The following is a 12,634-nucleotide window of genomic DNA, read 5'->3' as shown; positions in this document are numbered from 1 at the left end:
TGGAGTCCTGAACCATAAAGGCACAAACAATAGTGCTTTATCATCATCTGGGCTCTCTCTGTGAAGCCGCCTTTTGCATTTTAAATCAACACAAGTTGTTTGGGAGGGGGTGGTAGGGCTGCTTCAGGCTTCCAAGTACCTTAAAGTTTGTGGTAGCCAGCAAGAAGAACAAAACTCCTTTGAAAGCCGGGCAGATGTCTGGCGTGGTGATTTATAGACTGAAAACATGGCTATTGGAGCCTGGCTGATGAATTGTGATTGCAGTACAAGGAGTGGTGCAGACTGAAATGGAGGTCAGCTTTTGAGGGGGAGGTTAGGGGCTGGGGCAGGGGCACCTCTGAAAGGGCAGTGCTTTTTCTTGGGGCCGGCAGTGATGACTGATGAAGTTTATACATTTTTGTCTTTGTTTAAAAGCCACCTGTTTGACAGAGTTGGGGCTGAGCAAAGGCCTCACATGCTGTTCCTATGCATAAGGACTGTGTGTCTATATAACAGAAATCTGGAAAAGATTGTTGGAATAGCAGCCCTGACCAGAGCACAGGTATTGCCTTGTTCAGAAGGACAGTATTACCATGGCACTCAGGATATCACTGTGCACTAAGAACAGCAAGGAAGGTATGGCTGTAGAATGCACAAAAACAGAATTGGAATTTGGACAAGATGTATGTAGGAGAAGGCAGTAAAAGATCTATAGAAGTGTGCTGGAGTCTAGCTGCTGACTCCATCACCGAACACAGATGTCTGTAGGGTGCTGGGTGCCCCCAGAAATGGAACTGTCATGGATGTACAGTAGGACTGTCAAAAGGAGAGCCCAGGTATTCTCAGACACAGTGGCTGGAACAGCTCTTTTCACCAGCTGAGAGGGCACAAGAAGAGCTGTGGTCCTTTAACAGCTGGTTTTAGCATGTATGAAGACCTTGCAGAGGGACATTTTAGCCTTTGATCAAGTGCCTTCATGGTTAAATTAAATGGAAAGTCAACAGAAGGGATGACAAAACTCAGATTTTGCTCCTGAAAGGAGGGAGCTTGATAAACAGGGCTGTATATAGACTCAGCAGTGGTGGTGGGGTGCTCAGTAAACATACTCTGACCTCTCTGAATTTAGGCCTAGCCTTGGAGAATGGGCTACTAAAAGCAGATTCACTGAAGAGCTCATGGACTCATTGTAGTCTTGAGGTCTTGTTTGTGAAAGTACAATAAATATCTGCAATTCATATTTGCAGCAAGAGGGAAACTGGCAGAAAAAAGTTGTAAATATAACTTCTAAAGAACTGTTTCAAAGTGGTGTTACAAGTAACAGAGGAGTGAGAAAGAGCATCAGAAGACTTCACTCCTGATGGCTGGAAGGGACAGAGATAAAGTAGAAACTGGCAAAAGTCAAGTTCAATTAGATGTTGCAAAGGAAAATTAGCAAATACTGAACAGTATAACTGACAAACAATTAATAAGGAAGCAAGGAAAGAATTATCAAGACTAACATCCAGAGAGGAGAAGGAAGCAGAAGAATTAAAGTAGGAACCACATGAATATATATATTACCTTTATCAGGATGATATAATGAATGTGAGGGAAAGGGTCACTTATGGTGAGAAGTTCACAGAAAACGAAAATTACTGAATTACTGGGTCAGCACTGAAAGGCAAAAGCTGTTGAAACTAATGCAGTAGGTGTGAGAGCCCAAGAGATCTCTGTTCCACTTTGAGCCAATTAAGCTGCAAGTCCAGAGGAAAATGTCCACAATAAATCTATCAGGTTCCACAGGATTAGCTTGTAGTGGACATAATACCTCTTTTTCCCTTTTGGTGGTGTTGTTTTGTTTTTGGTGTGGTTTTTTTTTTTTTTTTTTGTTGTTGTTGTTGTTGTTGTTGTTGTTGTTGTTGTTGTTGTTGTTGTTGTTGTTGTTTTGGCGGTTGAGGTGAGTATGGGAGCAAGTGAAGGAAAATAATCTTGTCAAATTCAGAACTCTTAAACTAACCTCAGAGGTAATATTCAGAACTTCAGAGCAGAGTTTAAATCAAATAATAATTAAATTCTGAAAGCAAACACAACATGAATTTACCAAAGGCAGGTTACAAAAACTGATTTTTTTATCTTTATTTGATTTTTAAAAATTCATTCTTGGGACAGAGGAAGTGTAGTAGTCCCGCCTGCCAGAAGTTCAGTTGAGCATGCAATCCTGTGCTGTGTGAGATATTATTAGTTAAGCTTCAGAAGCCACAGTTTGGTGCAACACCTGTACATGAATAGTCTCTCTAAGAGAGAACACAAAAAGCAGCACTGAATAGACAGCTGGGAGTTCCTCTGCAGGAGGTCATGTTTAGTGTTTGCTTTAATGATTTTTGGCACAGAAGGCAATGGTGTGCAAGTGGAATTTGTGATGAGACAAAACCAGGTGTGGTCAATACAAGGGAGGATCAAAATACCATCCAGGAAGGCCATGAGCACCTTGAGGAGTGAACTGGGTGGCATGAAACCTAAGAGTATGACTGGGAGGTCATGCTATTTGGGGCAATAACAGACATTTTGACTGGGATGGCATTGTTTGGCAATGGCAGAGGAGGAAAGTGCTTAGATAGGTACAAATGAATCACAGAATAATTCAGGCTGCCAGACTGTTACTGGGAAAAAGAGACAAATACAGCTCTGGAAAGACTAGCGGAAAGGACTTCTTGTCAAGTGTGGGAATTGCCTCTGCATGAGGAACTGGTGAGCCTTTTTTTCTAGTTCATGAGAAGTAAATAAGGACAGAAGGAGCTACTAAAATTCTGTGAGATTTTCCAGTCTTCATGGTGTAAACGAGCATCTTGTTTTGGTAGAAGAAAGACAATGCTTGCTTAACTTGGTAAAATGAAGACTGAAAAGAGATACAGTTTCTCCCTCTCTATGTATTAAGAGTAAGCAGGAGTGAAAACAGCTGTTTGAAATTTAAAGTTGATATAAGAATGACTGGGCATAAAGGAGCTGTGAATAAATCCCCTAAAGACAAGAAGATGAGGGTGCCCAGCCATCTTTTTTGTTTCAGTACATCTGAATCCCAAGGGGGTTCAAGCAGACTGGGGCAATCTGATGATAAAAATTAAGCAGCTCTAGAGACAAGGCAGTTAAAGACAAAGATAAATTAGCACTGGAGGAGACTGGAAACTGACTATTGCCAGTGAAGTAGTGCGTCTTGCTCTGCTGTGGTTCCTGTGCAGGTTTTTGTGGAGAAGTGCTGCTGACATGCAGAAATACAGAGAATGTAACAGAACTGAGAAAACTCCTTCTCTACAACTTGCTGTTTTGCCTGAATGCATTCCTCATTGACTTCACTCTCTCTAATTTGGGCTTCCTGTATTTTAATTGCAACATGCTTGATAAGACTAATGTGGTTTGAAGCTGAGCAGTCCCTGATTGTAATTGATTACAGACGAGGAGTTTACCTTCTTCACTGGTTGGTCTCTGAAACCAACCAGCTTGGGCTTAAAATATTCTACTTGGCTTTTCTTGAAATGACAGATGATGTTTTGTGCTTCTTTGTGGAATTGTCAAGATAAAAAGGATAGGTGGTTTGGGGCTGGCTGCTGCATTTGCATAACCCTGAAAGGTGGCTTTAACTGATGATAAATTTTCATCTAATAACTGTGACCAAGCGCTCAGAGCCACTGCCACATCCCTGGGATGAACAGCCGCAACAGTGCTCTGGCACTCTGCTCCGAAACAGAGTAACTCTGCTCCTTCTGCTTCTCTCTCCACTGGGAAGAGCAAATGTCCACTACTCAGAGAGAGACCCAAAGCACGGGAAATCCTAGCCTGATCCCTGGAGAACAAGAATGGAGCCTCCTGGGATGTTCCTGTTGGAACTCTCAAAATTCGTTACTCCAGCCATGGGCTCAGGCAAGCAGCCTGTTTGATTCCACAAGTGGAAGTTGCATTGGATGTGAGCAGCAGAGGAGAGAGAGGGCAGAGTCAGTCTTCCAGGTTGCAGCAGTGGTGGTGATGTGCAGGGACAGGAAGGTGGATGTGACAGTGAATGCTCCAAACTGCTCCATCACTGACTTTGAGGTGCAACTTGACAAGAAAAGAGCTGGAGTTTTCTGCTGGCACTGTGTGCTATTTAAGGTGTATACACCCTGAAACCTTCTGGGGTTTAGGGTGTATTTTGTTGCCTTTTCCTGACGGAACAATGGGACTGAGGTGCCTGCTTTCCTGTCAGTTTTGAGAAAACTTGTCTGGCTCTTGTCCCCACTGCCACTGCTAGCGCTGGAATGCTGCAGCTTCCTTCGTCTGATCAGCTCTGTCTGTCAGTGGGGTGAGTGAGTCCCTCTCCTGTAATCAGTAACCGGAGCTGGTGTTGAAGACATGCCTCATCCCTCCTGCCCAAGCTGCTGTCGGGCAATGGGGGAGCAGCACCACACTGAGTGCCCTGATAGTTCTCTTTGAGAGGGATGAAAGCCTGCTCTCATGAGGGAACCTCTTCCTCTGTGGGCTTACATTAACCACAAAACATTAGAGAGTACTGATGTGGACATCACCAAGATCCATTAATGAGGTGGGAGGCTGAATTGCCTTTTGTGTGACTGTCTGCTTGTAAAAAGGAGTTAGTGGCAGTGCCTGGGGTATAAAGCAGCCTGGATGCTGAACAAACACAGGTCGGTAGGTCTTGCCAGCAGCTTTGTGGTGAGGGCTGGAGCCAGACCTAGCTGTAATGTGAGAAACTGCAATTGTACCACCCAAAGTTTTGTTATCTACCTCCTGGACTTAAATTCCTTGTACTTTTCACAAAGCGGATTTCCTCTTGCCATCAGATAAGACACTTGCACGTGGCCTGAGGTGACATTTTAGGTGGTTTGAGTTTGCCTACAAGTGGCTGCCTCCCCAGTTCATCTGTACAAAAAACACAAGCATGAATGGTTGTCCTGGCTGAAACCAGTTGGCTTCTCACACTGTGTGATGAGGCTGAAAGGTGTGGAGGAGGGCTCAGATAGTGCTATGAGATATCAGGCTCCTGATGCTTCAGGCAGCTTTCAACAACAAGCCCTGCCAGAAGCAAGTGAATGCACTGACACAGTGGTGTCCCAGCATGGCCTCTGTGCCAGCAGGCAGTGCTGGCTGCCTGTGGGCAGGGGCTCACCCACACTCAGCCTCTGCCAGGGCTGAGTCTTCCTAGCAAGGGGCTGTGTTGGCAGAAGTGACACTGGGGCATGGCACGGGCCAAGCCCAGGGCCCACAGCTGACATGACACATGTGGAACTGTTTCCAGCACATTGGGGGATCCTGGCTCTCTGGCTCCAACACACACTCAGCCCTGCTCTCCCAGCTCTCTCTGTGCCATCATCGTTCCCACTGCTGCTTTCTAGAGCTGATGATTTTTTTACTTTTACAAGGCTTTGTAACCCTTATTCCCAGTGACACTTTTCAGTTTCTGCTTTTACGTTAGCTGAAGCCAAGCACTGAGTTGTTTTGGGGCAGCATCTTTTTAGTTTAGAGACAGGGCCTTATGCATTTCCAGAGTCCCAAAGACCACCAACACGGTTCTCATGTGTGGTCCTCTTCCCAATAGTTGTGTAGCCTTTCCAGCATTCAGGTAACTGTGTCACTGGAAGCAGAGAAAGTCAAAGACTTCTTTTGAACACAGGTTACAAGGTAATACCTGCCTGAAGTTTCTTTAGCAGTTTTAACTGTTGTCATTCCTGTGCACTGAGGGGATGGATGTGGCTTGTGAATGTGCAGTAGCAGCAAGAAAGATAATTCCAAAATATGCTGGAGATCTAGAGAAGGACTTTCAGTGCCTTGAACCTCTTGTCAGCTCACTGTGTGTATGTCATGCCTGAGGCTGTCAGTGCCACACAGCAGTCATGGCTGAGAGCTGCTTGTCCCAGAAAGGACAGGGCAGGACAAGCAGGATGACAGGAGAGCCACATGCGTATTGTGCATGATGTATACAACCAGTGCTTTGCAGGCAGGTACCCACAGTTTGGCAGTGGGTAAAGTAGATTTCGATACCTGTGACAGAGTGCCCTCAGTGGGCTCATGGGGCTGATGCTTTAATGGTTTGAGGCCATTTCAGGGAGGCTCCTGTAGAGTGATTTTGTCGTGATCCAGATTGTATTTAGAGCTCAGATTACCTGTTGACCAGAGCACTGTGCCAAAATCATGTACTCTGATTCTTGTCCTGTTGGTAGATTTTGGGGAAAGTTGCTTTTCCCTGCTCTGTTTGGGCTCCATGGTGTGACAAACCACTTCCTGCTTGCATTTAGTGCTTCAATAGTCCCAGCACAGGGGAGTGATGGCAGGTGCTGTGATCCCAGCCCATGCCAAAAAACTTCCCCCAGCCCATGGGTAAACCTTCTACCTCAGGTACACGGGTCTGACCCTGCTGTGTCAGCTTTATGTAAGAGAAGATCCTTGGTGTGCAAGGGCTCTTCTGATCTACAGCAGCATCTGTGTCCTGCACAGTCTTCCAAGCATGAGGGACAGGAGCATACTTGGCTAGGGCAGTTGCTGACCTCCTGTCTCTCTCATTTTCTTCCAGTCCTGGACGCACAACATCCAGCGGGAGAAGGAATTCCTGAGAAAGCTGGTGAAAGCCCGAGTCATCACTGACCTAACCAGTGGGATCTGAGTGGCTGCAGCCACAGCATCCTAGGGAGGAGATGAAGACACACTGCAGCTCTGGGAGCAGGCACTGGCAGCCCCCTGCAAGAATCCCACCTCACTGAAGATGCGCAGAGATGCCCAGGTGCTCTGGGAAGACCCTTTTGCCAGTCTGCACGAGGGTTACAGCTCCCACCTCCAGGCCTAGACCTGGCAGGAGGTGGGCAAGGGGCTGAGAGGACAGTTCTTGAACTCTGCATTGCAGACAGATCTTCTGCATCCTGAATTAGACAGGAAAGACTCAGGAGAGAGAAGAAAGGTTTGTGAATAAAATTATTAGTGCCAAATGGGAGGTGATGCTGCCCCAAGGCAGCAAAGCCTGAATGTACAAAGTATTATTTTTTAAAAGACTCTGCTGGAACCATACTAGAAATACCAAGGTACAAGGCAAAGTCTGCTTGTGCACAGCCCTGCGAAAAACCTGGCCTCTTCATGCTCCATCTGCATTGTCACCGGCCTCAGACCTTTCCCCAGGAAAACAAATCCATCCAAAACTTTGGTGTCATTGGTGCTGCTACAATTCAAAGGGAGAATAATGGCTTCCTCTTATTCTCCACTTGGAGCTTCTGGATGGAGATGAGCATGGGTTTGTTTTTCTGCATTTTTCCTCACTTCCTCCACAGAGGCAGCAACAGCAGCAGCCACTGACTTGGCTGTTTTTTTCATAGCCATTTGCTCTGCCTCTGCCCTGACCCCGAGGTGGAGCAGGGAGCTGGTGGCTTTCTCTGCCTACAGCAGACCCTCCCCACCTTCCTGCCTGTCACGATGCAGAGGAGCCTGCCCCATTGTGCTCAAGGCTTTCGGATCTCTTGGTTTGTGCCTGCTGTGCAGGGCCCCTGTGGAGTCCGTGCAGACTGGTGTCACTGTTTCTGGACAGCATCTCACTTTGGTTTTGTGTGGGAGGGGAGTAATTTATTCTTTAGAAGGAGGTCAGATCTTGAGCAGAGATCTCAAGCTTTACAGTTTGAGAGCAGACTGCTGAAGATGTTTGTTTTACGTTCCAGACCCAATCATGTTCCCTATTTAAGCGACGTGTGACCTCATTGATCATGGAACCTGATGGGAACTCTCACCCTCTGTTTGGCCCCTGCTCACTCTATTTCCAAGCTCCTCCTGTGCTGCTCTGGCACTGCTGCTCCTCCTACTCTCAGGAGCACGTCCTTCCTTTGCCGTCCCAAGATGCACTATTTGCACATTTGATTTGTATACGTATTTCAGTGGAGCTGGAATAAACTGATTAACGTGGCCAAGTGCGAGGGCAGCAGGGTGGTCTTGTCCACCTGAAGAGTGTGGGGAGAAGGGAGATTGCCAAGGGAATGAACAGTCACATGTGGAAAGTGGCTCCTGTGCTCTCCTAGCCTGGAGCAGGCTGGAGTGCACCCACAGGCACTGTCCCAGTACCTGGGTGTCAAGGCACTGACACACAGCCAGCCTGTACTGGGGTCAGTGGAGGGGGATCCCGGGGGGTGTGGGTTGGGCTCATGGTCTTGGCACTATGTCTGACATAGCCCAAGGATTGCAGTCTGCCTTGCTCTGGACTGAAGGGAGCATGACCCTGGCATGGGCAAGGAATGCTGAGAGCAGGGCTCACACGGCTCCTCTAGACCAACTCTGCACCCGCTGACTTGCAGGGACTGTGACTTTGGACCTGAGACCCTCAGTGGGGTGTGCAGGAGGGGTCAGCAGTGACCTGGGCATGGGGCAGATGAGCAAACTGTACAGAATGGTTTGAGACCAGGCTGCAGACAGAGGCAGCTTCCAGGACATGGGACTGAGTGCTGCTTACAGACCAGTGTGGGATGCGTCCCTCAGGAGCGTCTCCTGCCTGCTGTGCCTGTAGCCAAGGAGCTTGCTCAGGGGCAAGTCCTGCCCAGCTACTTGTTGTGGCTGCTGTTTCCCTTGCCATCTGGGAGCAGGTCAAAGATCCTGCTGCTTCTGGGCTGCAGAAGGCATGCTGAGAGGCTCTCCTTCCCTTTACCCTTCCCATGTCCCATCCCCACTGCTCTCGCCTCCCAGCCAGGCAGTCCCTATTCTCCCAGGGACATACATGCCTCCTGTCAGGATGCTCTGTGAGGTTTCCAGCAGGCTTTTGAGCATATGCTATGGCAGATATTCCTTTGAAGTATCTCCCAGTTTGTTTTTTATTCTTGAGGAGTCCGCGGGAGTGGATTTCCAGGGCTCTCACCAGGCAACACACCCTTTGCAGTTCCTGGGTGTTGGCCTGGACTCGGGGCCATCTTCTGTTGAGTCCCAGCCGTGCTGGAAGTGGGAATGCTTGGTCTGGATGTGGCTGAGGTTGTGGCTGGGGAAAGATTGACACCCACTCTCTGTCTTGATGCTTTCACCAGCTGCCATGAAAGCCCTAGGGCTGTATCCATGGGCTGCAGTGAGCTGAGATGGCAGAGTGGGCAGCTGCATCCAGAAGGAGGAGGGAAAAGCCTTTGGTGTCTGTGCTGGGCTCCTCTTCACCCACTGGGGAAAGGACCCCCACAGAGGATTGTGACAGCATTAATTTGATCAAGACTGGTTTATTGAACACTACAAAGCCACAGGGCACTTTTATCTTCCAACTCACTGTCTCCAGGTCTAAGGACACAGCATGGCCACTGCTCAGCTTTCCCTATCATCCCAGCTCTCCACCACAGCCATGAACAAGTCCTGATGGGAAGTTGATCCTACAGACCAGGGAGATGACTCCAAGCCCTTCCCTCCACCTTGACAGGGGTCTCCAGGCAGAGAGTCCAAGTTGAATAGTTGAGTGCATGGCTCAGAGTGACTGTGGTGGATCAGGACCACCTGCATGTAAAAGGAAAGACCATTTGGGGACCAAGACTCTCCTCTAGCTCACTGACACCACAGAGCAGCCCATGGCTGGGTGATGGGGCTCCAGCTCCGGGAGCAGTGCACCGCACTGGGTTTTACTCCTGGGTGCTGTTCTTTTGGCTGCCTCCCCATGTGCACCTGCAGCCACCTTCCGCCCTTGAGACGCTGCAGTCCTGGCAGCTCAGAGTGGTGCACACAGGTCAGGGCAGGGTCAGTGGGACGGATGTGAGTCTTGGCCTCTCCCTTGCAGTGACTCACCTTGTCAGATTGGAAAGGAGAGCCCAAGGAAATTCTCCACAGCCTAAATATAGAGTGGGGTTTCCTGGTGCCCTGATGCGCTGTGGTGCAGAAAAGCCACTCGGGTGGCAGGGAACCTGCCTAGAGACAGCCCAGGGAAACACAGGGAGATCACAAGCCAGTGGCCACGGTGGGTTTTGCTCCAGCTAGTGCAGAAAGCAGATCTGGGGAGCTGCAGAGCAGCCTGCATGTGCTGCTCTGGAGGACAGGAGCTGCCAGAGAGCTGCTGCTGCTGTGCTGACCACACCATCGGCTGCTTGTGCATTTGTAGCAGCGCCCACCACCAGCTCACCCTGTTAGGCCTGACCGTGCTGTGGCCTCAAGCTCACACATGCCAAAGGTAAGCACCATGGCCAGGTAGCATGAGGCAGCAGTGGGATGCAGCCCAGCATTCCTCATCCCAGCATCTCTGGGCTTCCAGTGTCTCCTTCCTTGGAGGGAGAAGTAGAGAGGCCCTGCCCAGCCATGCTGTGCTACCCCTCAGTGTGAGCACTGGTGGCAGTGGGGGAAGGTGTCAGGACGGGGGTGTCTGTGTCAAATGGAGGTAGTTGGGTTTGGTATGGGGAGAACTGGGCATGGGCAGAACGGGGCACAGCAAGGGCTTCCAGAGTGTTTGGGGGGGAGGCAGCCACCATGCCGAGCTCCACGGGCACCAGCATGGCGTGTGTTCTCGGTCCAAGTGTGTCACTCACAGTATTAGAGACGTGCCCTTCAGTGCAGGAGCTCCATTGGGGCCACTGCCCAGCCCCTCTGAGCTCTGGCTCCTTGCACAGCCTGCACAGGGTCTTGGAAAGGCCAGTGCATTCGCCGGTACTGTACCAAGCCAAGATGCAAGAACTCAATGAGTTTTTAAAATTAGTTTTAGTTTCTGCATTTTTTTTTTTTTTAATTTCCCCTCTAGGCAGGGAGGGTAAGAGTCTTGCAGGCTCCTCCAACCCGGCTTATGTCACATCAATTCTGTCATATCACAGAAGCAATAAAGCTATCAAACAAGCTTGGCTGGCCTCTTTCTTCTGCTGCCTTGGGCCTTTTTTATGGGAGGCAGAGGGATTCCCCTGCTTGGGCTGTCGTCTGCCTGGTTTCACTGCTGACTCCAGAAGAGTAATCCAGCTGCCAGGAGCTGCAGTTGGCCAATGCCAGTGGCCTGGTGCTGGGGACAGGAGAGGACTGTGCTTCTCCTTGCAGGTGACTCTGAGGGGTGGGAGAGGGGATTGCAGGTCGGATTCATTTAACGTTGGAAGCACAGGCATCAGAGCTCGTCCTGCCTGTGACAAGCTGCCTGTGACTGACTGACTGCTCTCTTGGGGACTCCCTGCCAGCAGGATGACTTCCCGCCAAGGGTCACAGCAGCAATCGGGCTGGGTGCGGCCCTGACAAAGGCAGGTGTCCAGCCAAGTGACCTTCTCACCACAGTGTCTTGGAAAAGGAAATGGTTTAGGAAGCCAGGAACTGAGGCTGTGACCAGCTCTCATACCTGCCAAGTCCCAGCTGGAGGAGTGTAACCCCTTAGGGAAATCCTGATGATGCCACCAGGCTCCCAGAGCCACAGGATATGTTGGGGACAGTCCCATTGCCTGGAGGCATGGGAAGGCTACTTCCAGGTGTGTGACTGGTCTGCCACACCTCCCAGCTTCTAAACAACAAGGGGTGGGTTGTTGCTAGCACAAATGGGACTCCAGAGAAGCAACTGCCCAGCCCTCCCTGATGCATGGTTGCAGGTTTCAAGGAGATGCTGGAGTGGCTCAAATCTTCCTTCCATCCCTCCTCTCTTCTCAGCATTTAAAGAGCAGGACCACCACTGCCATTGGGCTGAGCCAGCCCCAGGGATGGCCCATGCCCTGTCCTGGCCTTGGAGAGCTGAGGAGGAAAAGAGCACAGAGTCTGGGACTAGGGCACAGAGGGATGTTCAGGTCAGCTGAGACAAGGAGACTTGTTCAGAGATATCCCTGAAAGAGCCACGTCACTGCTGAGATGGGACACAGCCTGCGTCACAGCCCTCTCCCACGTATGTTTTGTCACACCCAGCCATGGCCTCGGACAGCAGTCACAGCATGCTCAGTCCTGCCATCTGGCTGGTCTGTATCACCCCCATCCTACCACATGCAAGGGTGGCATCTTTAAGGACTGATGTCACAGCAGGTCCTGGCTCATCGGGGCTTATTCCAGACCAGACAAGGCACTTGGGGGTACCCCAGCCCCAGAGGTCCAGGAGCATGGGCTGGCACAGGCAGTGCCAGCAGCAGTCAGGGAGCAGGTCACCCCTCTTGTCTGGAGATCTGTGGAGCTGGAACCCTGCCCTGCACCCCAGTACCTCAGTACCCTGTGCGGCCTGACCCATGCTCAGCACACTCCAGGGCAGAGCCAATACTCATGGGAGCCCAAGAGGGGAGAGGAGTTCTAGAATTGAGGCACATAGCTAGGACATGCCACTGCAATTGTGGGACAGGGAGGAGGTGCTGCTGGTAGGACATTAGTGGGGCTGCAGCAGCTGCAGGGTTACATCTCCCAGGACAAGAAGAAAGGGCAGAGGAGGGAGACAGTGCCTCCAGGTGTCTGGATAGCAGCCTCGAAGGAAACACACCTGGAAGAGGACAGAGGCCAAGCTTTGCACAACCACCTCTTCCACAGGACCGGGAATATTGTGGGATCACCTGTATTAAGTCTCCTGGATACCCTGTGCTGTGCCCCACATAGCCCTCTTAATACGAGCAGCATCACATCCTCAGAACTTCCTGGCTGTGTCCTGGCAACACGAAGACCTGCCCAACCTGTAGGGAAGGTGGGAGGGGATGGGGCAACCCCTCTGCTGAGCCAGCACCCGAGGCTGTCTCCAAGCCCTGAGGGTTATCAGTGGGGGAGGCAGCCCTTCCTTTCATTGGCA

The 12,634-nt window shown here is 50.2% G+C and overlaps 1 protein-coding gene across 7 annotated transcripts in view; it reads left to right on the top strand.

Annotated features, from left to right (window-relative positions):
- The window catches only part of ST3GAL3 (ST3 beta-galactoside alpha-2,3-sialyltransferase 3), a 175,970-nt gene extending 165,199 nt beyond the window's left edge, over positions 1–10,771 (top strand). For all 7 annotated transcript variants that reach the window (XM_083868003.1, XM_083868001.1, XM_083868002.1 and 4 more), the window contains one exon: positions 6,512–10,771. In XM_083868003.1, the coding sequence (XP_083724129.1) occupies positions 6,512–6,601 (90 nt within the window). In that variant the 3' untranslated portion in view covers positions 6,602–10,771. The remainder of the gene's footprint in view (positions 1–6,511) is intronic.
- The last annotated feature ends 1,863 nt before the right edge of the window (positions 10,772–12,634 follow it).

The sequence above is a fragment of the Zosterops lateralis genome (genome assembly GCF_965231275.1).
Source record: "Zosterops lateralis genome assembly, chromosome: 9".
NCBI classification, from domain to species: domain Eukaryota; kingdom Metazoa; phylum Chordata; class Aves; order Passeriformes; family Zosteropidae; genus Zosterops; species Zosterops lateralis.
Note: the sequence above shows the minus strand (reverse complement) of the source record. Positions and strands in the feature narration are given on the sequence as shown.